The 27927-nt window shown below is 45.1% G+C and overlaps 2 protein-coding genes and 1 long non-coding RNA gene across 3 annotated transcripts in view; 2 read left to right on the top strand and 1 right to left on the bottom strand.

The window, feature by feature from the left end:
* Window positions 1-1947: 1947 nt before the first annotated feature.
* Window positions 1948-9389, bottom strand: GMNC (geminin coiled-coil domain containing). The gene is made up of 5 exons (XM_055723852.1): window positions 9279-9389; window positions 6351-6507; window positions 6161-6246; window positions 4631-4747; window positions 1948-3160 (listed from the first exon to the last, which is right to left on the bottom strand). Exons 1-5 carry the CDS (start codon window positions 9387-9389, stop codon window positions 2516-2518), a joined length of 1116 nt encoding a protein of 371 aa, XP_055579827.1. The 3' UTR covers window positions 1948-2515.
* A 2411-nt stretch (window positions 9390-11800) lies between these two features.
* Window positions 11801-27927, top strand: part of OSTN (osteocrin) — a 104152-nt gene continuing 88025 nt past the window's right edge. The window contains exon 1 of the mRNA XM_055724091.1: window positions 11801-11912. Coding sequence (XP_055580066.1) covers window positions 11898-11912 — 15 coding nt within the window. The 5' untranslated portion in view covers window positions 11801-11897. The remainder of the gene's footprint in view (window positions 11913-27927) is intronic.
* Window positions 12727-13360, top strand: LOC129737088 (uncharacterized). The gene is made up of 2 exons (XR_008734536.1): window positions 12727-12874; window positions 13180-13360. It is a non-coding gene; the product is annotated as an uncharacterized LOC129737088 (long non-coding RNA).

Here is a 27927-nt window from a genome sequence, read left to right as displayed (position 1 = left end):
AAAGCTTTCGCTCACTCTTTAGAGAAAAAAAAAACCCTGAATTAATATTTGCTGACAACACAAATGTACTTACTACTGTTGCTGACACCAGAGCATTGAAATAAGTAAGTAATAGCATTCAATAGTGTTAGAAAACATAGACAGATCTTTCCCTACTTATGTTTTACAGTTGCTTTGAAAGATGTGGCAGCTACAGCTGCGCTGGGTGTAATCCTCTGGCCACACTGTCTATTCCTGGCATGCTGTTCACCTGCCACAGTGCACATACCAGGGTGTCCCATCACATATTCATGTTGAGGTCAGGCATTTTCTACACTGCCACACGCACTAATAAGAACTCCAGCGACAGGAGTATTTTCTTCAATGTCACCGTACATAGTAAGGCAAGAGGAGGTTAACAGTAAAAAAATGCCTTGACAAGTAATTGTTTGTAGGACAGGATTTTTCTTCTGCTTTCATTGAAAAGCAGACAAGTGCTATAGAAACAGTGGTCTTGTCTGACTAGTCTTCACCAGCTGGCCACATTGTTACCAACTACAGCAAAAACCCCAAACAAATACTTGTATTTATTCCATGTGTATTGTTTGTTTGGTGTTTTTTGGTTCTTTGTTATTGGGGGTTTTTTGTTTGTTTTGGGTATTTTTTGTTTGTTTTGTTTTTAAATTCAGTGCAATAATACCTACAATCAATGCTTTCAAATTGCCTACTCTGGAAGTCTGCCCCCGACTGACTTGAAAGTAACTACCCAGAAATACAGAGTTTGTTTATTTAAAAGTCTTTTGGGAAATCACTACTGCTCCTGATGAAGAATCCCGAATATTTCAATTCTAAGGCACAAGACGCTATTTAGGAGATATTTTTATCCTCTAAAAATCAAGAAAAATCTAGTTTTCGACATAAGCCACTGGAAGGAAATCCTCAATTATCATATTTTTACTTAAGTACTTAATACCACTGGGGCAATTCTGAAAGCAAGAATAATGAGACCAATCTATTTCCAATACTTAGGCATCAAACTACCTCAAAGCAGAAAAAAAAAGGTAACACAAAACATTACTGGTGAGTTACTTCATGTCAGTTGACTTCATTTCATTAGCAGTGTTACTAAAAGTCAAGTCCTGTGCAGCATTAAAGCACCTTCTCTCCAGAGATTTTTAAAGCATTCTCAAGGTAGCGATGGTCCTAGCTTCAGTCCATCACTGCCTGGCAGAAACATGAAGAGGCAAGAGCTGGTATTGAAGGTTGTGGCTGCCAAAGCCTCAGTCAAACCACTAAGTGATACTGCCTCCCCAAACCAGGAGAAACATTTCCCATAAGAAGCATAGCGTTATGGGAGGAGGAGGAAGCAGCCCTGACTCTGGGCTTATGTTGATTGCAGATGAATCTCTGTGTGATCTCAGAGATCAGAACAAAGAGGTCAAGAGGTTGTTCCCTAGGAAGAAAATCTGCAGTTTCACAAGTGTAGCTCTTGATGTTGTAAAAAAGCCCCGCTGGAGCCACAGAAATCGCTTATGAAGCCAGGGAGTGGCTTCCTTTTATGAGGACTTCCAAAATCAGGCAAGTAAACATGGAATAAAATCAATCAAAAGACCAGTGGGATGCTGCAGGCAAAAGGAATGCATCCTTTGCAGAAAAAAGAAGTGCTCTGAGTATATACAACCCACAGATGAGAAAATCTCTGCCATTGATATATTAGGCCAGAGCTTTGGCTGGTGATGGCAGTGTCATTATTCTACAGAATCTCCAATTTTAGTTCCTGTTCCAAGGCTCAAACCTTTTAAACTCCTTTTATCTGACAGATAAAATACCATTAAAGCACAATGCAGCAGCAAACACATTAGTCTCTTCATCACACCTTACGAAAATCCCCTGACCTTGCTGAATCACTTGTAATTAAGTAGCCTCCAGCCAACAGAAGCAAATCCTGTTTATTTTGAGGCATCATCAAAGAATGTGACAGCACCATGCAACTGCAGGTAGGTCAGCCTAGTGTAGCACATTAACAAAACCCCGTGGTTGCCTTAATCCAAGGCAAGCTGTGTAGATAGGAGAGACACGAATCACTTAGAAATTGATGATCCTCAGCCTCCAACCTATGCCTCCTTTGTCGTCTGTGGATATCTGTGAGAGAGGCGCTGTTTCCAATCTGTATTCCCAAAATGCTTTCCAGTTTGGTGCACGCAGGAGTGATCATCAAAGCTGAAAGCACTCCAGACTGTAAACTGCCAGATAATAAGGAACAGCTAATGATAGGAAAAACACGAAACAAGTGAAAGCTGGTATCTCAACACAGGCACAAAAAGAAGTGGAACCAATTTTAGGATCTGGCCTGGGGCAAATAATTGTCCAAGTGCAACCTGGAGCCACACCTGTGAAAATCTGGGAGGGAATGAGGAGCAGGTAGGTGACAAAGTAGCATTTAACAGAGCCCTTTGATGCCTGAACCTGCCTCAAGCACAAGATGGAAGTGTCTGTCTCCTACAGCCCCCTATGGCTGACCCTCAATGAAGGTGCATTATTCAGCCTGCTTGGGCACCCAGGTGAATCTCCACCCTCCATCATCATCCCTGCGCACAAAGGCCTGTCCTTGGTGGAAGGTGTGCGTTCTCACATTTCGGTGAGGACTTAGGGATGTTGTGAAGGCCACTTCTGTTTTGTTGGGTGACAAATCACCAGTCAAATAAGGCAACCCATAGGCTGGGAGGGAGGAAACACTTGGCACTGATGAGGAGACACATGGTGCTGAAGAAAACTGTGGAAAGAAGGGAGAGTCCTCACTGCATGGATGGTTACTGCTGCTAGCTGGAGGCACACGGCTGCAGCTATATGCTGCTGCTGCTCCTTCACTGCGGTCATAGTCTATTACTTCACCAGAGCTCAGGCAGTACGTGTCTTTTCCAAGGTCTGTGGATAGGGCACTGTAGTTAGCTGAAGTTTCATCAATGGTGTTGACATCTTTTAATCCTAAAGTCTGCAAGACCCAGCTGTCCACAGCAGGGCTGGCTTGCTCTTCACAGGCACTGAATTCATTAAAGAGGTTTCTTCTAGCTTTGGAAGCATGAGGAGTTTCTTGAGGGACAAAGCAATGGTCCTCTTTTAATCTCCTCTTGGTGCTTTTGAGAATAGCACAGGTTTTTTGGCCATGGCAGGATAGCAGTTTCTAGAAAAAAAAAAAAAATGGTGGAGAAAGAAAATTAAAATCTGAATTTCTAACTACCTGGAAGCAACAGGTGTCTGATCTGATTTTAGATGGGCAAGATGGTTACTACATCCTTATAAAAGATCCTTTTTCTTCCACCCTGTGCTTAAACATATCAACACGACTATTTTGTGTCCTTACAGTCTTTGCAACAATCCAGTCCCTGAAAGAGAAGAATTTGATAATGTCAATAAGGCCTGTGCTTTGATCCCATTCTCACTCAGTACGGTGTGAAATGAGAGCCCCCGCCCGGCTGTATGGCACTGCTCTGTGCTGCTGCTGCCAGCAGCATTTGGCAGGTGAGCGGGATGCAGGGGGAATGTGGCAACCTGACAAAGAGGGAGGATGCAAAGGTCACTCATACTGGGCAGGTGTGATCCTGGCCAGGGAGCGTTCAGAGCAGAAACTGAGTGGCTCTGAGCTCATTAATCCACCTCAGTTATCATTATTCAAGGTCAAGGGCCCTTCAGGCACCAGGGATGGTCAAAGGAAGGCAGGAATAATGAGGAAGCTCCCCACCGCATCGTGAATTCATTGCTCAGACACCTCCTGTGATGATTTCACACTGCATCCTCCTCCACATGACAGAGGGGTGGCCATGTCTCTGTGCTGTGCCCAATGAAGGAGACTTTTTCTACTGCAAGGAGCCAGGTCGTGGCATTGGAGGGGGGACATGCCACACTGTCACCTCAGAATAGGATGTAAAAGGAAAGTCTGCTATTTTTTGCAGGTTTTTTTACTTTGTGCCCAATCCACAGAGATGAGAAAATGATTAATTTTTCAGTTTCATGGACAAGGCTGGAATAGTAAAAAATGTCTTTAATACAACAAGAAACAATTATCTTTACTTTCTTTTGGACGAGAGAAAAATAATCAAAATATTTACTTAAGAAAACCCTTTCATACTTACGTTGGATGAAATATTCTGTTAAATTGATGTACCTAAGTTTGTATTTCACTTTTTAAAAAACCCCCACACACAACTTTTTAATTAATATTTTTTAAAAAAATCAGATCAGTATTCTAATGTAAATCACCCAAAACATAAAAAAGGAAAAATTATTCCTTACCAAAAAAGATAATTGACAAAACAGACACATTCAAGAAATGTATGTTCAAATTTGAACTTTTCACTGAAAAAAGCATTAGATGGAATAATTTTACCTTGCTTACAAACTGAACTTACTTATAAACTACACTTAATTATGTCTTGGGTTATACTGTCTCCATAGTCAGAACCTGATAGGATGTCATTCCTGGAGTAAACAGTCACCTTAGATCCACGACCAGAATTTGGCAGCTCTGTGAAGTTAAATAGATCTCACACTGCAGGTTGTCTGCTCTCTTGGGCTTTCCATATATTTCACTGGCATGCTCCTATTCAACCCGTTTCTTCCACACACGTCTATACAGCAGGTTTGAACACAATACCTTGGCTTTTTCTTCTAAACACTTAATCAGGGCAGAATTCAGGTATTGTCGGAGGTTATTATTTTCTTCATGTAACCTAGCAAGTTCCTCTTCCTTCTGAAGCAAAGTATCTTGAAGCTGTGGAATAGAGATATTGATGAATAGATGTTGACTCTGTAACTTAATAGCAATTGCCCTATGGTACAGGCTGCTTTGATTTGATGATCTGGGTGTTTGCTTTGTGAACTCAACACACCCGCTCCAGCCTCTTCTCTTCATAAATCTAAGCGGCACGACTGTTCAGTTTTCAGGCAACTTCCTTTATTCTTTAGTGAGTGTTTGAGAAGATTACTTTGAAAAAAAAACCTGTAAGCATGGAATAATAACAGAACAGACTTACAGGTAGCCCGATGAACAGCCAGAAACCATCACGGGCATGATAGTAGCTGCCAGATGTCCTGAGCAGCAGTAAGCATCCCTTTGCACCCCTCTCATTCCCATTTGTAGTTGGCTGGTGGAGAAAAGGAGAGAGAAGCTGCAGACTCACAGTTTATGGGGGTAGGGTGCAGAAGGAAGATGCAACTGCCATTCTTTATGATACAGTACCGCTCGGTGATCCCTTCAATCCTGGACCCTACTGTGCCAATCCCAGTGTATATACAGAGCTGAAATAATCCCAGGTCCCAAGAGCTGAACAGATATGTTTTGATTTGCTGATGCCCAACACTTTTTCATGAGAAGTCTACGTATTTGCAGATTTTTGTCTCCTGATCATAGCTCTGGAGACTTTTTTTTAGGAGGACAAAGAATCTTCTGCCAAGGACCTTGGGCACCTGCTGACCACAGGCTGAAGAGCACAGATTGAAATGACTGTGGTAGAGCCAAAGAAAGAAATACAGTGGTTTCTGGAACTAGGGTTTGATTCCAGGGACCTTACAGTTAGTAAATGAGTATCTATCAACTTCACTGTGTCAAAATATCATTCCAAGTATTTGATCAGACTGATCTGTCTGGGGTTCCTTCATCTAGAACTGTTCAGAGTTTCTGCTGCCACTTGACGGGATTCACAAAAAGGGAAAGAGAGAAAATAAAGTAACAAGGAAATACTTGTTGGTCAACGGCTGATCCTCCATATAAGTAGGTAATTCTGGTGGAATCACTTCTCATGAAGTTAATCCTAGTGGACTCAGGAGGATGCACACACTGTATTTTTAGTCAACAGCATGAGGCTCTGCATCGTGAGGGCCTGAGGGACTCCTTGGTCATGCCCCTGGTCTTCTCTAGCACCAAGGCAGCTGGCGCAATATGCTGTAAAAGGGGAGGGATGAACAGGGTATCCCACAACAGTTCTTCCAGCTTCATGGGACAACACGGGGGAGACATATACTTCAAGCAAGGAACAAAACCTACCCACGTAAAGCAGTTTGCCAGCGTTTCCCACATGCGTGCCAGTGAGAGGGAGACCTGCTGTAAACCAACCCAGAAGGTGCGATACATGATACAGGGTAAAAGAACTGGCGGGGAGAAACCAGGGGGGCGCGGAGCCTTTACCTGCTTGTTTCTGTAGAGCTGGGAGGACAGCTGGTCTCCCTGCCACACTGCGTCCTGGGCACCGAGCTGCGGGCTGCAGAGCTGGCCTGGGGGGGCAGACCCGGGGGGTTAAGCCCGCTCCCACCTCCTCGCCCAGCCCGGCTACGCACGGCGGCCGGGTCCCCCGCGGCGGCGGCGGGCGGGCACTTACCGGGCGGCCGAGCCTCCCGCCGGCCCTGGCTGTGCGGCGGCTCCGCGGCGCGGACGGCGGCCCAAGTCTCCTTGGAAACCCCGGCGGGGGCGGGCCAGGGGCAGGCGCAGCCCGGGCCCCCGGCGATGTCCGGCTGCGGGCACGGCCGGCCGGTGCTCTGCGGAGGGAAGGGGCCGTGGCGGTGGGTTCCCCCCGGGGTACGGCGGGCCCCGAGGGGAGGCGGTGTCAGCCCCGCACCGGCCCCGCCGCATCCCGGCGGGAAGCATCCCAGCGCTGCGGGGGCTGGTCCCTGCCCCGCGGGGAAGCGCTCCCACCCTCCGCCGCCTCGCTCGGGGTTTGCTCGGGTACCTGTCGCAGAGGAGCCCCTCAGCCCCTGCCAGGCGCCGCCTGCCCCCGCGGGAGCTGCCAGCCCTGACCCGCTGCCCGCTGCCCCCCCGCCCCGAGCCCGGTGGCACCGCACCGCCCTGCCCCCCCCCCCGCCCCGCCGCTGCTGAGCGCTGGGCAGTGCCGCCCCCGCCGCAGCCCTCCGCGGCAGAGGGGCTCCGGGCTGAGGTGCGCCAGGAAGGTGGCCGAGTTTCCTGCAGTCCCTTGGAAATACTGCTCAGCCAACCCCGAGCCGGTTTAAGGTGAAGGGAGGACGCGGGCTGTCCTTGGCCACTCCGTTCCTCCCACCTTGGGGGCTCGATTCGGCTCTAAAGCAGCACAAAGCCAGCAGAGACCTGCAGGCTGCTCGCACTCTTTTCTGCCCCTGCAGTTCTGCGGGAGTCCCAGACCGCACAGTAGCAAAACCTGGGGTTGTCTCTGGATTCACCCCTTTCCCTTCATCCAAATAAGCCCCAAGTGCAGCAGCTCTCAATCTCTGCAAGGCAACGGCAGAGTTTAGAGCCTCGAGCAGGGAACCTGCTCACCCATGGGAAGGCACAGCAGCAAAGACTGCTCTTGCAGGTAGACGAGAGCCCTCTTCTTTCCCCATCTTAAAGAGGGCACAAAACCTGGTGCAACCCCCACAAGGCAGAGAGACCAGCTCCTCCCTTTCTGACTCCAGGTCGACAGAAATGCAAAGAGCACTTACCATGTTAGTGGCAGAATGAAATGCAGGTCTTGGGAGCACGTTTCTGTTAAAAGCCCCAGAGAGGTTTAAATGGCTCTGAAGGAGGGGGAGAGGGGGGAGACCGGGGAGGCGAGTTTAATCTAAAGGAGCTCCCAGTGACGCCTCAGAGCTCTCCTGAAACCCAGCAATCTGATTTGGTGTAAAGCTGTCAAACTTGTGACGTGAATAAACAGCAAACTTGCTGAAATCAAAGTCATTCTGGCCCCACAAATCAACACAAGGAAGGAGGGAAAAGAAAAGAAGGCGAGAGAGGGGAAAAAAAAAAAAAGCCTCCACACACTTCAGGACAGCACTGAACTGGTGTGCCTGAGTTTCACTCCAGGAAATGAGCAGGGATCCAGGGAAGCATCCCACATGTTCAGAGCAGGGCTGCTGGTGTTGCTGGTGAGTGTTTTGTTTTGTTTTGTTTTGAAGCCTTGTTTGCAGTTGTAAAATCCAGCAGGAAGAAGCAAGTTTGTCCAGCATGCCTGACTGAGGGAGCGGGTTTTCCACAGCTTCCCAGGGGTGTGTAGAAGCAAATATGACTTAAAGCACTTCCGTGGACAGCTCTGAGGGAGAAAGTGAAGGTTTCAGAATAATAGCATGCAATGACAAGCTCCTGCAAATACCTCACTATACTAGGAATTAGTTTTCTGTCAAGACCCAGGCTTCCAGAAGATCTCAGGATATAAATGCTGTGACAGTGGTATAAGATTTACTATCATAAAGGGTGATGTTGCAAAAGCCATATGCAGGTGTGTAAAAGACAGAGATTGTCAGCACATAGTCACTTCTAATTCACATCAGATTTCCACAGCAATTAAAATCCATAGATAGGCTTCAGTTGTTCCCAGGGGAAAAAAAAAAAAATCAAACCAAACAACTCTTCACTGCGAGTCTGTCTTTGAACAGCGTAGGGGACAGTGGAAATAAAGCTAATAGCAGAGCAGTTGTTCAGTCAGGATCCTGCCTCCTGCTATGGCAAGGGCTATTCAAGGAGGTAACTGGACCTGCCTGCACACACAATCTGCAGCCACCCAAGGGTGAGGCTGGGCCAAAGGCAGCCCATGCTGGCATATGGGATGGTCTTTCATTTCTCCCCTGGAGGATGCTCAGTGCCATTTCCCCATTAGCAAGGCTCAGGGACAATACAAACCATGAGGACCATTTGCCTGCCATTCTTTTATTACTGGCATATTTTCCTAGGTTGCTGCCCAAGGTGAACTGGCAGCTATGCCACATTAAATCACTGCCATCTCCCACCTTGATTATGTTTTTCCCAACAGAGGCATTTTAAAAAGGGCTCATGCTCCAAATCGGCATCACACCCAGCCTTGGGTCACTCTTTAGCTTAACTAAACCTCAGTTCTGCACAGTTTGGCAACAGCTGTGATAACCCACAGTCTTTGGGCGCTAACCCATCTCCTGCATGGCATCAGGGGGCATCTTTGGGCTAGCAAGAAACACAAGCTCTATGAAACACTTCCAACCAGCGCCAAGGCCCAGCGCAGCCGTCCTTGGTTTAGCTTAGTCCCTTTGTCCTTTAGCGGGCTGCCTCAGGGTGCTTCCTGGGGTGCCGTAGCAGCAATGGCTCCCTCACCCCAGGCAAGGGCTGCTACAGGCCCGGCAGGCCTGTAACACGTCGGGAACGGGTCGAGGGGAAGCAGCAGCCCCGAGACCGCCGGCAATAGGCAGGAGAGGCTGTGCGCCGGGCAGCCTCTGCAGCGCCGGACAGTGAGGCAGGCAAGCCCGGGACAGGCTTCAGGAGCCCTCTGGGCCGGGAGCAATCCCGTGCGGGGAGTAAGGGCCCACGGATCGCCTGCAGCCCCTCCGGGCACCGAAGCCTCGGCCTGGGGCCGCCCGAGACAGCGGCCATGTTGGGGTGCCTCCGAGGCGCGGGAGCGCCGGGCCCGGCCATTGGGGGAGGCGAGCGGCCCCGGCGACGTCATCACCCCGCGCCCGCACGCGCTGCGGGGCGCAGTGGTGGCTGCGGGGCGCAGTGGTGGCTGCGGGGCGCAGTGGTGGCTGCGGGGCGCAGTGGTGGCTGCGGGGCGCAGTGGTGGCTGCGGGGCGCAGTGGTGGCTGCGGGGCCGTAGCCTCGTCCCTCCTGCCTGGGTCGGGGCCGCCCTGCGCCTTCCTCCCTGGCCACATGGTTCCTCTCCTGGCGGCCCGGGCAGCCTAGGGGGGCGCCTGCCTAGCCCCGGGTGGGGTGCAGGCAGGTGCAGAGGAGCCTGCAGTGGCGAGGCCTAGTGGGTGAACTGACGGGCTGCCCCGTGCGGCGGGTGCCAGGCTGCCCCTTGTAGCACCCCCGAGTCATCTCGTAGCTTGGCTCTCAGGGACAGAGGGCAGCTGCAGGGAGAGGAGAGCCGAGTGTCTGAACATCACGTCTAGGGAGGGACATGGAGTGGGCAGTTTCCCTCCCGCTTTGGGTGGGTGTGGGGAGAAGCGTTTCTGGCCCAGGGCTGCTCCTAGACAGGGCCCTTTGCCTGGCGCACTGCTGGCGGCTCTGCCTCCACTTCCTCTTGGCAGAGCTCTGTGTGCTTAGGCATGCTATTTGCCTCTGAGAAGTGGTGGGAGGAGTACGGGCACGCTGTTGGGGTAAAAAGCAGGTATGAAGAAAAGCTGTGGTCACTCCATTGTTGCTCCTGCACAGCTGGTATTGTGTTGGGTTGTGTTTAGACTGTGCTTTGCTTTCTGAGCTCAAGGAATTCATGTCAACGCACTGTGCTGTGGTTTCTATGTTGGGGAGTGAAAGAAGGTTCATGGGTAAAAGACTACAAAGTCAGAGCCCAGGAGGCTGATAGGTTTGGGGAGTTAACTTTTGGGTGACTGTCAAGGACAGACAAATGCTGTTGGGGTAAGAGAGAAAGAGCTGATTTTGCCGAATTGTGTATGGATGTCACACACAATGAAGAGAAGATCTTCAGGTCATGGTAGCAATTACACATCAATGTGTAGTGAAAACAAAACCAAATAACAATCATCTGCTAATTCTTTTCCTGTTCATCTGAGGCAGCCCCTCTCAGAGCTCTTACTGCTTGTTTTAGTTAATGATATACTTCTTTAACTGTAAATAAAAATTCAGGGATGAAATTTTTATCAAGACTGCAGTATTGTTTTAGTGGAGATAGGATTTCACCAAGTGTAATAGCAGCTCTTTTCTGAAGTTTTGAGAACACGCTAACACATATTGCAGTGTGTTAATTCCCCTGTGTTCTTTGTACCTATAATTTCTACTGTAATTTTAATGATTTTTCCTGTTTACATGACAATGATGAAGCTAATCCTTCAGACTGAAAAAAACCCAAACAACAAACTTAATTTTTTTTTCTGGTTTAACTCATTTTAATTTAGAAGTGGCCTTAAATTTATATTTGGACCATTGTGAACTGGGTCTCACGAGAGATGGTACACAGAAGAAAAACTAATTCGACTTTTATACTGGTCTCACAACAGTGTGTGTTACTTCTCATGCTAACACCTGCATGGGTGTCCAGACTCACTCCAAATCCTCTTCACTTTTTCTTCCATATTACTGCTACAGAGCTACTTATCTCTCTTAAGGATGTTTAATATATCAGTGGCAAAATAGAGGCTCACTTAATAACTCCAGATACTAACCTATAGTCAGGTACACACATGTGTCTGACATCTGCATGAATCTGTGATTATGTTTATGAACTAAAGGTGTGATTAGTTAAACCTGATGAGACTAATTTGCAAGAATGCTTTTGAATGGAAATTTATGCAGATACAGGTTCTGGTTGTTCTCTGATCAGTCTTCCTCCTTGAACGTGGGACTAAAAGGCACTTCCCAAATCCAGTCCCCTGCTGTTGAGACATTCTTAAACTTTTCAATCTCCCTCTTAAAACTAATTAGGTTATTTTCCTTATGTTATTCCCACTGTGAGGCTCCACCATACTCTGAGCTCTGATGGCTAGACACTTTCTAGTTTCCAGTCTGAGCGTATTCATAGCAGGTATAATCCCTTCTGTCCTTGTGCCAAACTCTTGCTTTAGTTTAGACACTTCTTCTCTCTCTGTAGTGTTTAGCCTTGTCTTTGCAGAGTGTTGTCACATATTGTCTTTTGCTTTGTTTTTTAGGTCAAAGAAGGCAGGGTTTTTTACAGTCTTCCCTAACATAAACACTGCAGGAACCCATCTCAGAGCTGACATTAACCTGTTTTTCAGATAGATGACCAAAATTCCACAGCCGGCTGTGTAATGCACTAATGTTTAAAAGAAAAGCATTGACAAATCTTTCTCTCTTTTTATCTCTTCCTGGTGCATTTTAGGATAATATTTACCTTTTCCATCACTCTCTCACACCAGTTACTAGTTTTGAAATTATTGTCAGCTGGCATTAAATACATCTGAGGATGTAATTAGCTGTAAAATGCAGTTAGTCATCTGATTCATGAGGGCTTCAGTGCTTTATTCTGGTTTCAAATGAAGGCATGCAGCATGTTCAGGTATATAGGATTTTGCTTCTGTGTTTTCTGGTATATGCTGGATGAGATTTATTTCTGTGATAGATCCCTAGAAGGGAATTTGGTATTACTAATGCTTACTTGTTTGTATTCAGAAAAGGGGGATTTTTTTTTCTCCAAGGAAGTAAGTTGTATTTTACCAGTAGTATAGAAAAGGATAACATTTTATAGTGATCTAGAAACTTAATTTGAGTAATGGATATTATCTGATGGGCTTGTATTTTTGTGGTACTATGTAGGTTCAAATTAAATAATGAAAATCCAAATGAATATCTATCACATTCAGTTAATATTGAATTGCTTTGAAACTGTGGACTTTTAGAAAGTGTCTTAAGTTCAAGGTGCTGAGAAGTTACGTTCCTCCAGATCTGCAGTTATCTTCTACATTTATCCTTTGGGTAGCAAGTGTGCAAGGAACTCATTACCTGTGCAGACATTAAGATTTTGAAGGGGTATTCTTTATTGGACATGATTAATTTTGAACTGGAAAATCACTTTACAGTCAAATCACATTTCCTTGTAATAATGGAGTTCCATGGATTTGCAGACATGCTTTGGATTTATCTGATAAAGTTGAAGTTTTTATGCATAGGTAGCAACCCTTTTATGTATAGAATATCCTCACAAGTGAAATACGTAAGGAGTATGTTTGAGTAACGTGTGTGCCACGTGTTGTGTGCACAATTGCTCACCCATCTCCTGTCACCCCTGTTCTGTTAATAGTTAATCTTTGCTTTCTCCTGTGGATGTAACTGTTGTTTGACAAGGGACAGAAGATCCCTGCTTTAGAGGGAGATCTGTTAGGTAAAGCACAGTTCGCTACTCATGAAGATCTAGAACTAGGAGGCACTTCTGGGTCATCTTGTCCCATCTCCTGCTTTAGTTAGGCAGTCAGTTCATAAAACTTCAATGCCAGCAGTCCATTGGTTTCTCTTGTGACACCGGTACTACTTCTTACTTCTTGACTATTTGTTCAAAATGTTAATCTAATTTCTGATCTAAATTTATTCATGAAGATTTTGTGACTTTTTGTCTTTCTTGGACTTTAGCTTTTACTTTTGCATCCTGTGTGCTTGTGTACTTGCCATTTTCATATACTTACATACAACATTCTATGCTGTTGTTGTCTGGTTTTGTGTAATTGTTTTTGTATTTTCCTGACCATCTGAGAAGCACTTAACACACCTCTAGTAATAGACTTTGTCTTCTGTCAGTGTGGGTGACTATTTATTTTTTCACATCCCTCTAGATTGCAATTCGTTACACCCCCAGGTACAGGAACGAGGACCCGTGTCCTGAAATGGAAAGGCAAATGGAAGAAGTGCTGGTTTTGTGTAGCACAGAGTATGTTTATAGAATTCACTACTACAGAATGGCATTGAGAGCGAGAACATTGTGGTATTAAAATAAATCAAATAATGCTTTTTATCGTTCTGGAGTGTTCTTTTGAATATTATCATTAATTCTACTGTGTATATTGATTTTCTGCCTGAAGAGGACACTAATTGCCCTCGTTTAGTGTTCTGTGGGCATGTTATCTCAGAATGCATCCCAGTCCCTATGTATTGCATATGTCTTGCCCTTTTCTTCTGAGCATCTGGAACTGTATCATAAAAAATGAGGTCCTAAAGAAATACAGATCTCGGGTACGGCTTTTGACAAACTGGTGGGTTCTCCTGAAAACTACAGGTGGGAATCTGTTACTGTTGCCAGTCTGATTAATGTATGGAAGAGGAGTATGTTCTATTCCTGGGTCTGATTTTACACGATTTTATAGCAGCACTTAAACATGAGGTCTGAAACCTCAGAACATCATCACCCATTTACTGTATAGACCCAAGTCAGTCTCTGCATCTCTGTGTTTAGGTTCCTCATCTATCAATCAGGAGTGGTGTGTCTGCTTAGATTTTATATTTCTGTAATCAAAAATGTACTCGTGAAGCCCCTGGCCAAGTGAGTACCTTTGTTCTTGGCTGTGACCACTGAGCTCCACAAGAGCAATATTAATTGTGAACAGAAAAATTCCCGTGAGGTTTGGAGGCTAATTTGATAGGAGTTTTAACATAAACCTTGATGTAGTTTTGGAACCGAAGCCTATTCTTGTTCTGGCAGCAGCAGCATTGCTTCTGTGTTGGTGTTTGTCCATCCAGAGGTTACCACTGAACTGAGTTGCCATGCTGCAGCTAAGTAAACCTTTCATCACAGAATAGTGATCCAGCAGTGTAAACAAATGCACCGAGGTCGTCCCATGGTTAAATAACAGATGACGGGAACAGTTTCTCTTGACTGTGTTATGAGTGTTGACCATCATGGTTTGGGGAAATTGCTGAATCTATGAGAGAAAGGCAGGTGTGCTGAAAAGCCATGTTTTTCTCCATGGTGTTTTCTAATGAAGTCAAACTATTTTGCAGGGAGACCTGCCAGAAAAGCTTAGCTCACGGGTTTCATCCAAATCAGGATGAATTTTCATGGAACCAGATGCAGAGCTGAATGGGGCCCCATGTCTAATAGCCACTGATGCATGCATCTGCCTGCTTCATAACCTGGGCTGTGAGCTCCTCCAACGTGTACCATGCTGCCAATACCTATGTACTGGGCTTCACCTATTTAATAGTGCTTTTCCTCTTGGCTGGTGCTCAGGAGTTGGCAACCTGGCTCGCCTCCATTTCTCTTTGGGTGCAGAGCTGGGCACTTTCCCTTCTTGGCTGGCCGTTGGGAGGTTTGGCAGAGATCTCTGATCTGAGTAAATATATGTGAGGGCATCTCTTCATTGCAGAGCTGTATGGCATTGCCTTCCCTAATCAATAATGAAAGAAAGATCCTAGGATGTGTGGAAATGTGTCAGGGGTCAGAAGGTGAAGGATGTTGTTGTCATGAGCTAAGAAAGACGTCAGGGCTTTTGTGCACACTCTTCAAAGGCTGAGTTAAAACAGTAAGTCACTAGGGAGATACTCAAGTAAAACAGCTCTGACTGTATACATAAAATTTCCAGCTCCTAGCCGATGCAGGTAGTAGTTGATGAACTGGTGATGAAAAGGAATTAGTTGGCTGGTAATTCATCTGGAAGATTGGCAGAGGATTTTACAAGCTTACACCAGAGCTGGCTGGAGACAATAATCTCTTTTCTTGAAGAATGCTGAGGTCCTGACGCCCAGCTCGTTGGAATGAAACCTGAATGCTTTTTAATTCTCTGTGAGAGTTTTTTTGTTTTTCCCCTCTTTGGTTTTTGTTTTAGGAAGGAACAAAATGTTTCATTGTGATTTTGTCAATGATTTTGATATAATGGATTAAAAGAGTAAATGTCTTCCAAATCCCAAAGCCTTTTAAAGGAAGAATTCCATTCAAAACACATCAGAGCTATTTTCTCCTCTGATTTTTTTCCTGAAATTTAATTTTAAGCAAAAGTTTACACACTTCAATGGCAATGTGGGTTCCCTTGCAGCAATGATGTGCAGTGGAGAATAACTGTGAACAGGAATTCTATTTGTTTTTGTGTGTCCAGTTATACTTTATGCTATCCTGGAGGTGAAAGGCGGGGGGGGGGGGGGGGGGGGAGGGGGAGGTTTGCATCCACTTGGCAGCCTTGTGCTGTGCCAAAGACGTGTAAAAAGGCCTCAGAGTGAATAAGAAACAAGAAAAGTCTTTGGTTTTTAGCTGCCCCTGGATGAGAGAACAGGGTTCATCGATGCCTTACTGTAATTTTATAATTCCATTTCAAACTGTAGTAGTGCAGCAGGGAAAGAAAGAAGAGGTTAGTACAGTGCAACAGAGCAGGCTTCAGAAAGGAGACTTTTTTTCTCTTGGCTCAGGGTTCTTCTTCCTGGTCTCCTGATGTGACTGGAAGGAACAGAGACTTAAATGGCAGCTACTGAGCTGCCCAGAATCTCCTGTGGGTTCTGCTTCATCTTTCTTTTCTCTGTTTCTAGTCAGACAGCAATGAGACTTTTTGACATCCATAGAACCCCCTGTGACTTGTCTGTCATCCATAGCTAGAACTGAAGCTCAGCAGCCTCCTGACATGCACGTTGGGACCCTTGTTGGCTCAGGTCAACGTTCACTGACTTCCCTCTTAGAGGTAGAAGGGTGTCCCGCTGTGTGAAAAGCAGCAGGTTCATCTGAAGCCAGCTAGTTTAACCTGGGATGCTACTATTAGGTGTTGAATGTTCTTTTGTGAGTCCTCAAATTTCAAGGGAGTTTGTGTTCAGTGATAGGACTTAGACCTATCTGTGATCTTCAGTGCCCAGGAGATACAAAGCTGCAAGGAAGAGTAAGTAAGGGCACCTGGTGCCTCAGGCATGAAGGAACTGTGGCCCCACAGAACTTCACTGAATACTTCACTGGGAAACTGAAAGGCTCTACAGTGCTCATTTCTGGGTTGGCTGCTGGTCAGCAAAGTGACCTTCAATAATTCACTTTTATTTACCCCAGATGTGTGATGAGGAAGATGCTGTATTAGATATTCTTACTGAGGAATAGTCATCTGTAATTGCTAGTGGTCTTATTTTCAAGAGTAGCACTGATTATGGCATTTATTCTTTCAAAGCTAAGGTTTGGTACCATGAATTTGGAGGGATAGCTTATTTCTGAAAAAAGTTTTGGGTTTCATGCATGCCTGGATGTCGGTGTGTTTGTGGACACTAGAGGGCTTGCTAGCATCCCTCCCTCTGGTCGCACCCCTGCAGATCAACAGGGTTGTTCAGCAGAGTGAATCCGAGCGCCTTCGCTCCGGTTCTTACAATTGGATTTTAATTGGGGGGGAGGGGGAACTGAGCAATACAGAGGCATAATGCCCTGCTCACCCTTCATCTCAGATGGTGCTGTGTGAGAAAATTCTGATATTTCCAAATGCTAAAGCAGAGAGAAAGGCTGGCTTGTTTTTAGGACAGCCTGGGAGCAGCACACATTTATCTTTGATTTATTCACCAAAATATTTCCTCTAAGTTAAGGTCCATAGTGTGTTTTTTTTCCTTCTTCTTCTTCTTTTATTTTTTTTTTATTTTTTTCCCCCCACAGCTTATACTTTTTCACTAGCATTTTCCAAATCCTAAAGAATTGCTTGATTTTTGTCTAATGATGTATATCTGTGTATTTATGCCTTCTGGACGTAAATGCCCTCAAACAAGACCAGCTTGGGCTCCTAAAGCACCTGTCTGGGAGAGAGGGACTGGGGTCTTTTTCTGCACTAGCAGAAGTTCGTGTGTTTTATCTGGTAAAACCCAAAACAGTGCTGGAAGCAAGACTCAAGAATTGTGTCTTTTTCTTTCTTTTTTTTTTTTTTTTTTTTTTCTTCCCCCCTCCCCGAGAGTTGTGTCCTGATCAATAGGGTATAAAGTTATTCTTGCTTTCTTTTTGCTGGAAAGAGTCTTGAATTCCTTTCTGCATATCCTTTGCAAGAGATCTGAGGCGTGCCTGTGGCTGCGTGGCTAGGAGCACTCCAAATCCTGAAAAGGTGGTTATGGAGTTGAGTATTTCCAAGATTTGGCAGCAGCTTCCAAAACTTTTCAGAAGTACAGGCTGGACTTGTCATCACACCCTTCATACAGATTTCTCTGGGGTTTACCTGAGCCTCAGTTGCCCCGCAGGGATGTTTAGATTTCATAGGATTTGTGCGTGAACATACACAGTAGAGAACTGAGCTGCTCCGTCGCAGAGGAGGCGGCAAAGTGCGTCCTCAATGGTGGGGAGTAGGCTGAGAAGACGAGAAAGCCTGCTAGCAAAAGCAGCCAGTTTCACCTGCAAAGGAGACTGAAGGCCAGGGCAAGAGCAGATTTTCTCAGAGGAGGGAGCAGTTATGGGAGGCAGCAGGAAAGCAGGTGGGATAAGCACAGCAGGGAAGCAGCCTGGAAGACTGTTGAAGGGCCAGGGCTGGCGGAGACAAGAGGCTGGTGCAGAAAGAGCAGAAACAGCACTTCCTCCACCTTACAGCAACAACCTTTTCAAGTGCATCTGTAATCAAATAAAAGTTGCCAATGGGAGCACTGCAAACACAGACTTTGTTTCAGTTAATCCTCCAAAGCAGGCAGAATGATTGCGCTAACAGTTAACTACAAGCACTTCAGCGTTTATTTGTGGGTGATATTTAGGTTACCTAAGTAACTCTATAGTCCAAGGAGGTGCGAGAACCTTAGGATAGGCAGGTTCTGCATTGAGGTGTTGTGGACCACTTTCTAGAAGTCTCTAGCACTCTCCGTTGCCTCTAGGGAGCCTGACTTAATACTAGGCAGTGTGGCTAGTGCCATGTCCTTTCCCAGATCAGGGGGAGTATGCGAATTCAATTTGGTATCAACAAACTGAGTACACAAGAACGTTTTTTTAGTGTGACCCACCTAGGTCTGTACCATCACTGGACTTACTCTAACTTGCTATTTTCACTTATGTTTAAGAAAAACCAAAACGAACAACAAGCCAAAAAAATGCCAAAACCAACCCAAAATGGTTGGTTGTGTTTTGTTTTTTTTTTATAACTGCATCTCCTGAGGTTGAGTGGAGCAGTAAGCATAGATGACCACCATGTACTCTACTGGAGATTGGGTTGTTCGCAAGATACACCCAGTCACACCATTATTTGCTCAAGTACGCAGGTGATGCTATGCGCTGCATGCTCACCTCCAGGTGCTGCTGCTAGCCAGCCTGTCTCACCCTCCTGCTGTTGGCTTTTGCTCTGCTTTACTCACTAGTTAGGCTGTTACTTCACGAAATGTGTTTGACTGGTTTAAAAACAGTTATATCACAGGGTTCCCCCATTCAGTGCGTAACAGGAAACCTTGATCCGCAGCACTGGGAAGTGAGAGGCAGAATGGTTTTGGAGGTTAGGGTGCTGCCAGCAGCCAGCCTTGCAGCAGTGGGTTAAGCGGGGCTGCCCCTGCAGACTGTCACTCACCAGACTTTTTTTTTTTTTGAGTTGACTTGCTAGGATTTTTCCCCTCTCCTCCCACCCCTTCCTCTTCTCTCTTTCTTTCTTTCGCTTTATTCTTTTTCTCAAGTCTCTTGATTTCATGCTGGCTTTTTAAATTGAGGATAAAGTTAATTCACCGCACAATGCCGCAGCTGGAATGAAACATGGCCAGTCGCCCGTGTGGAGGGGAGGGCTCCATGCTGGCTGGTTGCATCTCCTAAGGCCACTGCGGGCTGTCACCGATTTATTGATAGTGCCTCTAGCAACAAAGCAAGAAGTTAACTAATTATGAACATATGGTTCAGCTCATGCTTGACTCAGCAGCCACCTTGTTAGCCTGGAGCTGCCTAGGTGTTCAGAAGCAGGAGAAGAGGAAAGTTTTGGGTGGAAGGTGTGGTCCAAAGTCCCACTGACAAGCCAGAGGGAGACTTGATTGATCCTAATCTATTCTTTTTGTTAGGAGGCAGCATGCTGCTGTCAGGAACAGCTTGGTAATAACAGATTTGTGGCCTCTAAGTCCTTGTGGTTATAGTCAGCACGCGACACTCGGTCGGCTCCTTGCATGCTCTGTACTTAATTGGTCTCAATGGTGGGGTCTGAAATGAGACGGTAGTTCAAGGTGCAACACATGCTACACCTGAAATTGCAGCCTGTGAGCTGCCGCACAGATGTCAGCTTTTTACCAGTGGGCTTACCACTGGGGACCCGGAGGGTCCATACAGAAAGGGACGTCTGAGAGGACCCTGCAGATTTTCAGTGCTTAATATGGAATTAATTAGAGGAAAATCTAGAGAGAGAGAGTGTGTGACTGGTAGAGGAACAAGGAAGGAGACAGAACTTGTTAGGAAGTTCATCAAGGTGGATTGCAATTTTGTCTGCATTGAGTGGTCAGCATGCATAGTCTGGACACAGGAGAGCAGTTAATGGGAACTGATACCAGCTGAGGGGGGAGGAGGGTGTCTCTTTCTGTCCATCTGTTGGTCTTTCACAAGTGAATTGAGCTGTGCCACAGGGTTCAAAACAGTGTAGTCAGAGGCTATTTTTTTTCCGTGGGTTTACATAATCTCCAGGAAGAGTAGGCTTATTGCTGTCCAGACTTTTAAAACAGTTTTAGGATTCTTGTGGTTTACTTAACTGGAAATGCTGAGTGTAGAAAGATAGCAATTTCAATAATAGGCAGCAGAAGGAACTCCAGGGATGAGTGGTTTGACACAACCAACAGATGGGTTATTTTATGACTATCTAGACAAAGCAAAAGTGGGCAGAGAAGGCTATCTGTGTGCTGGGATGCATTAGTAAGGCCACAACAGGTTGGGGAAAGTGTTTAGAGACCTCTACTAGGCACTGATGAAGCTGCATCTGAAGTACTGCATCTAGTTTTGCTCTTCACAATGCAAGAAAGCTGTTGACAAACTGGAGAATCTAGCAGTAGGGCCACTAAGCTGGTTGGGAGCCTGGAGCACACGAGGGAACTGGGTTTGCTTAGCCTGGAGAAGAGGGCTGAGGGGGTCTGATGGCAATCTTGCACTGCCGTGGGGGAGTATAGAGAAGATGGAGACCAATTCTTCTCAGACATGCACAGTGAAAGGACTCGGAATTTGTCAAAAGCTGGGACAAGTTATATTCCAACTAGATTGGAGGGGGAGCAGGAGGGGACCAAACAACCCAAACATGATAAACTGGGGAGGCTATGGAATTGCTGTTCCTGGAGCTTTTCATAACTTACCTCGGCCAGGTCCTGGGCAGCATGATCTCAGTTTGAAAAGGACTCTTAATTTTCCTATGATGAGGCTGCAGCTGGAGCACAGCTCGGGGCCTGTGACAGGGTGGCATGGCTCACGTTCTGTCATGCACTGCTGTGCTGGCTGGCTGGCGGCTCTGGTGTCATACCACAATGCACATGGCAATTATCGTGGTCGCTCCTATAATGTAATGAGTCAGAACGGTTAATTAGTGGGTAAAGTAGGTCTGTATGCAACAGTTTGGAATATAATTCACCCAGATACAGCAATAGCTTTTCTTAGCAGAGGCTGTGCTTTAAGCTGTGGTTAGCTGGCTAGGACAGAAATGGCTTTTGAGGCTAAATAAGTGCCTATCCCTCAGCTATTTCGTATCACCTCCTGTAGGAGGATGCTGCAGCTGCAGACGAGTTGGGGACCAGAATGTGAGAGGCCCCTATGAGATCTCATGCTGCTGCTGAAGGTGGTTTGAGCTCGCTGGTTGACTGCACAGGTGCAGGTTGGAAGCACTGGTGTAACTTGTACTACAGATTCAAGGTACTGAGATGTTAATCTCTGGTTAACAGTCACTTAGAGGAGGTGGAAGAATAAATTCTCAGTCTATTAAAGCTGCTCATACAGTGGATTTCTGACCCAAGTTTGTGTTTGCCTGTGGTTACCAACTCTAGCTGAAAGCTTTGCCTGCTATGTAACCAAATAAGAATAGTTCTTGCTGAGATCTCTTAAGTCAGCATCTCTGCTCTGATATATATATTAGAGAACTAAGACTAAAAATTCAGGCTTAAATTCTCAATAAATTCTCATTTGTATCGCTCTAATAGTGTGAGAGAGAAATCTGAAGGAACCGGTACTTAAGCCCAGCATAACACCTTATAAGCGTGTCTGCATGGTGCAAAGCAGCTTTGGAGGAAATAGGAGCCAGGATTTGGAGCTTCCCTGTTTCTCTCAGGATCCATCTCTGCTCTGTTCTTTACCCAGTGACGCAGCATGGGACAGTGGACACTCAAGACAGTGTCATCATTCATCACTGTGAGAAACAGCCACTGCTTTGATTTGTGCAGGTTATTTCAGAAGGTGAGACCATGTTCTTGAAAATTCGAAGGAACTGGGCTCAGATTTGAAAGTGTCTGGATTGGTTGGTGGTTTTATACCTAACTTGGAGAAGGAGCTGGGGGTGAAGATTAGGATTTAGATCACGATCAAAAAATCCTGTAAGTACTCGGGAAAATGGGGATTTGAAGTCCAATTCCAGACTTGCTGCCAGGTTAGGAGGAGCTTTTCTGACTTTAGTTTGAAGTTGTTGCTCTAGGGCAGACCTGTATCTGAGTAGAAACAGTTATTTGGTTTAGCTGGTGCCAAATGGAAGTTGGGTAGCAGTGATCATAGTTTTCTGGGCACCTTATTTTTTTTTGGAGTTGGCTGAAAGGGGGGAAAAATCTAAGCAGAAGAAGTGAGACCAGCACCTACAGATCAAAAGCAGAGATACTTTGTAGTGAGTCCCTGCAAAGCGAAAGCCTGGGCTCTCTGCAAATAACACCGTGTTCCTGCTCAAGCATGTGGGTGACTTGGAGCTTCTTTACAATGTGAGTTAATGAAATGACTTGTCTCCTAATGCAGATGTTGCACAAACTCTGCTACACCTGTGATTTTATACTCAAAAGCCTATTTCTTTGTGTAGGGGTGTCCTCATACAGAATCCAACAATATTTCCCCATCTGCTAATTCTTATTGGCTTCCCAGCTGAAACCCCAGATCTGTGCCACGACGCTCCTGTTTCAATACCAGTTGCTGCTCCCTTTCCCGCCAAATGCAGATGTAGCCATTAGGATGCCTTGCATCCTGCTGCAAGCAATATGTCCGATCTTTACCCTGCAAAGGTGTTGTTTAAAGGGCTCTGAAGATTTTGAACAAACTGGCCTGGCAGGGGGACTTTCAAGTTCCCCTCCCTTATGGGTGCAACAGCCTGTGTTTGTAAACAGAGCCTTAGAGGGGTAGTGGGAGCCACTAGAGGACTGTCAGCTAGTTAATTGGATGTCAGCTCCCTGCCGGGGCTGCAGGCTAATGAGTCATCCTGCATAAAGAGAATGGCCCTGAGAGAAAGGCAAAGAATTGGACAGCAATAATCACATCTACAGAGAAGCCCAGAGCTCCCCTGTTGGCATAAAGGCAGAGCAGCATTTGGGGACAGAGGGCTTCCCCATTTGGATTTTGTTAAACAGAGATTAAGCAGGTTCTGAATTTGTAAAGTTGAGATGTTATTACTGGTGCATGCGTTTAAATGTGCTCATATTCATGGTCAATGGTCTAGGATACAATTATAAACACTTTCGGTCCTTATATTTTGGTTGCCTTTGTTTTCTGAAAAATACATAATCATCTTTTAAAAATAAAGAAATTGAAATGATATGTTAATGGAGAGTTTAATGCAGGCAATGGCAAAAAGGAATAATAAAAAAACATTGCAATCATTACTTTGAGTTAGGAAGTTACTCTTTCCTTGTGAAAAGATAAAGATTGACCTTATTGCTGAAAACTGTTCTAAAATGATGATGTTTTTTCACTGAGAACCTAACATTGAAAAAGATTTTTTGTAAGTTAGCATTTTGTACGTAAGTTCACTTAATTTCAAAGAACATTTTGATTGAAAATATTTATCAGTGTAGTTACATGAATAAATAGAGGGATTTTTATACCTCTTTCAAGAGGGGAAACACAAGTGAGAGAAGGATTGGATATTGCTGTTAAGTTGTATAATAAGAGCATTTGCTACCATTTTAAACTGTTTTTTTGCCAAAGGAAAAGCTAACAAGAGAGAAAAGGTTAAAGAAATTGTAGAAAAGGTAGCTGTAAGAAATCCTGGGAAGTCATTAGGCATGTCTGTATGTCCCGAAATGAGCTGCTCTTTACCTAAGTTGTGCCTGATGGGTGTTTGCCTGGCCAGCTCTTAAAAAAAAAAAAAAAAAAAAAAAAAGAACGGAAGATCCCTTGCCAACCAATTCCAGCATGTCACTGTTCTTACCTGCAGAGATTTTGCTTAATGTTTAAACCATCCTTGTTGCAGTTTGTCCATTGCTTCAAGTCCTGTGCTTCTTGAAGGTAAAATGAATGCCTCTTTCAGCAACCTTTTCCATATTTGATGCCTTCCTTAAATCTTCTTCAGAGCAAACCCCACATAGTTTTCTTCTTTCATGGTACCCAGATCACTGATCCTTCTAGTGTCCCTCCTACAGGACTTTCTTTATGTGCTCTTTATTATTTCCTGAACAACTGACAGAAGAGGGGCAGTGGGGAAGGTAAAACAGGGCCCGCTGTGAAGACAATTTCTAGCCAGGAGAACTTTTGTAGGTAGGAGCTACCTGCTACCTTGGAGTGTCAGGGAGGTGGAGGTGGTGCTGGATAGAGCCTAGCTACAGCTGTCATCCTGAAGTTTAAACACGTCTCGGTTCTGTGTGGCCCACCCTCATCTTGTCCCCTATAGCACGTAATAGGATCAGGGTGCACACTACTTATAAGTCATGGCAATAGCACCGGGAAGACCTGTATGCCTCAGTGCTCTTAAGTCATTCAAAAATGGCAATTCATATGGGCTGACAGCCAGCTGAGTAAATGAGGTATTGGCTTCTCTCCAGATTTATGCAGCGTGCTGGATTTTATCAGTGCTTCTCTGAAGTTGTCGGTATAGGCAAAAAAAGCAAATAGGTAAAGTGATGTTTCCCTTATCAACAGTCATCTGTAGGTACAGCCCCAAACTGTTCTGAAACAGTTGTGGAAATACTTTGTCTAGTTTCTAGAACTGCTGAAATGTGGCATAGTGGCCTGGAACTATGGGACTTCATGGACAGGGAAACTCTGTTTTGAAGGATGTAGATCCCTCAGCAGTTGTGGCAATCATAGGAACTCCTGTTTATGCCTTCTAACAGGGTAAGGCTGTTTTGGAGATAAAGATTTCTAATTGAGCCAGTATGTACAAGGAAAAAAAAAAGGCAGCTTTCAGAGAGCTGGAGGGATGTATTTCCAGTTACCCAAGGGAGGATGAAGCACTGTGTCACCTCCTTCCAGAGCAAGAGAAAGTCATGTTAGCTGGGTAGCATGCTGTATTTACCTGGCAGCTGCTCTTGCTAGATCTGATCTGTGGAGCAAAATCAAAAGGCTGTCAATCCTGCACCAAATTAAAACAGAATCATGAGAATTAACATGCTTTATAAATGCGGGTTAAGCACACTATAAGCACGCTGTAATTACAGTCAGCTGCCTGGCTAGTGCAATCCAGTAGCGCTGAGCTTAGGAATTAAGTTGAGTATACAATTAATAAGAGCTTATATTAAAGGCATTAGTAGAGTTACAAAAGCTTTGTAACAACAGAGTGTGACCCAGCCTTGGACACAGACAATGGAGTTTTGTGTGCTATAATTAGCACGCACAAAACCTCCCCATTAACTTGACAGTTTTTATTTGCTCTTTAAAGAGTTGAGCAGCGCTGAGCACTCTGGGCCCATCAGACATGGGAGCTGCGTTGTCAGTGAGGAGGTGTCAGGGATCTCAACGCTGTCTCCCTTTGGGCAGCACCAGCTGCTCAGCTGAGATACCTGACAAAATAATTTACCTACAAGGTCAAACTCTGCACACACCCCCCCACCCCGCTGCCTGTGCGTGCCTGAGCGATGCCAGGACTGGCACACAGTTGCAACCAGCCCTCTGAAGAGCTGCTTCTCCTTTTCCTCCTCCTTACTCACCTGAAACAAGTGGATCTCGGTGCAGAGAAGTATTTTGACCTGTTTCAGGGTGTGAGAGATAAGGGAGAGGAGCAAAGGCAGGAGGAGGGAAGGAATTTTCTCATACATCAGTTGAAGTATTAGAAGAAATCTTGCATTGAATTGAAGACCAATATGGCAGTATTTGTGATCTGTGAGAGCTGCCATCTTTGAGATCACTCTGCAGGTCTAGGATACGAGCTGGAGAAAGATTGTACAAATTAAAGGTAACAAACTTCAGAGGCTGTGTGAGGGAACAGACCTGTGTAGGACACCTGCACCTGAAGAAGGGGAGAAAAGCAGGACTTGAGGACTAATGGAAAGCCCTTTTGAGGCAAAGAATGTTCAACAGCAGTTTACCTGCTTTGAGTCCCACATGCAGCTTAAAATTCAGGTAAGTCTTAACACGTAGTCTTTTGGGGTCGCATTATCTATGTGACTAAGGTGGAGTCTGATGGTTAAGGATGAGGAAAAAGATTTTGTTCACCTTCAGCTCAGACAGTTTGTAGCTGTGCTAACTGGCTCCTGAGGCACTCCACTGTGAGACTTGCATCACTAGCGCTGTTGGTCTTTGGGACAGCGCTGGCAGTGTGCAGACCTGTGGCAGTGAAGGGCATGGCAATGCCCTGTAGTTGCTAGGGTTTAAGGTATGCACACCTCAGATCTACTCCCTTCAGCCACTAAAGACTGATTTCTCATCTTGCATTTCGCTAGGATACACGTGATAACATTCTTTCCCGCTAAGCAGAACTTTCCTTTTTTAGAGATGAAAGATGCCTGAGATGCAGTAAATACCTGACAGGATCTTTCTGTGCTAGGACGAGCACCTCTGAAACTTGGTAGCCAGATACAGAGATCATCCAGGGAGTAGCACACAGTGTTTCTCCCCAACCACTGACTCTATTCCTCCTAGCTGCTGGAAGTAAAATACAGTCAATTCTTAACTGCAGGTCTCTCATGGGAGAACCACTTCTGAGATTATTTCATTGACCTGTTTTTCCCCTTAAAATTTGCCTTACCCCTAATGCCCCTCCGAAGCCCATCTGTATTTTCAAGAGAAGTTCTTTGTCCCTTTTTGCTGTCATCCTGCAATTTTGGGGACAGGCATTAAAGCCAAGGGATGTTATTTCTATCAAAACTTCCCTGCAGCATGACTTTGTGGACCTGAACAGTATTCTGGTACTCACCTGAGACAGAAGCATCTGTTTTCAGGGGTCGGGTACATCATAGATAAGGTGACACTACTTTTCCTATTTGAAAGAGCAGCTGTCTTTTCCACCCACGTTTCAAAATTCTGCCACTTGCAGAAAAATTCTGTATTTCCAAGTGGCTACGCAGATCAGAATCATTGGATGAAAATAAATCCTTATTGCTCCCTTTCTTTTCTAGTAACTATGCAGCCTGTGCTGGAGCTTTTTATAAAGCACGCATTACTAGTGGCTCCGGCTTTCCTGTAGTGCACCAATATGTAATACAAATTATATCTGTCATGTTGGATTTGTCCTGGTGCTCAAGTTTGTGGAAGAATAGCTCTCACTTCTGATGGGAAATTTTGAGTGTCTCCCTCTGTGTTGAGCTGTCTTGCGATTTGTTATGGTCAGTAAAGAGGGCTGCTCTTTGCTAATGCTGGAATAGAAGTCCTACTAATGCACTGATTGCTAGTACTAAATACAAGGAAATGCTTCTAGAAGTTCCTGAGCCGCAAATTCCTTGTGACTAGAAAAACATATGGCTGAAGTATCTCCCTGCTCTTGCATTATTTCCTGGGCATCCTCTACTGGCCACAGAAGACAGGCTGTGGAGCTAAATGATCCATTGGAACTGTTGTATCTGCATAATCATAAAGAGTAATTAACTTTCACCCCTTCTTCTCAAAACAAGGGCAGATTGTCATGTTGCTTAATTTTTCCAATGTTTGCCACTTACCCTAAAGGTGGTGATAGCTGGAGTGTTAATGTTATCTGGGGTTTTGCCAGTGATGAGTTAAAAACGATGACTGAAATAAAATGTTCCAGCCTAGACAATTGTTTGCTGTCTTGTCATCATCTCATACGTTGAAAAAACTTAAAAAATCAGAATTCTTATTGAGTGACATTTTGAAAATTAAATAAGAAAATGTAATTAGATTTGCTTTTTATTTTGCTCCAGGTTGTCTTAGGCTGTGTCCCTCTGAGCCAACTGGTTCTTGGCTACCTGCCACACGTTACCTGCTGCCCAGTGTCACAGTCTGTACTGGGGGTGCAAATGCTTTTCTGTGCTGTTCTTATGACCTGTGGCTTGTTTCCTCATTATTTTTTCCTTTTTAAAAAAATTATTTCATTGCCTGAACTTCTCAGTTTCTGCTAATTCTACCTTTTGTTCTTTGACGTAATTAATAATTTTATAAAGATATTTGGTGGATGGTTTGCATAAGTAAATTATTCTTGTTTTGCTTAGAATTGTAGGGGAAAGCAATGTTTGTGTAGATATACTCTGATGTTGCTTGTACTTTTCATTTGAACAGTGTATGCTTTATATATATATATATATGGGCACAGGGGTATATACCCAGTCTGTTTTATCACACATTTGTGTGTGTTGCTGTTGTGTGCCCTGGGTCCAGATAGGTTTCA

Source organism: Falco cherrug, chromosome 11 (assembly GCF_023634085.1).
Source record: "Falco cherrug isolate bFalChe1 chromosome 11, bFalChe1.pri, whole genome shotgun sequence".
Taxonomy (NCBI): Eukaryota; Metazoa; Chordata; class Aves; order Falconiformes; family Falconidae; genus Falco; species Falco cherrug.
This window is presented reverse-complemented; position numbering and strand designations above follow the sequence as displayed.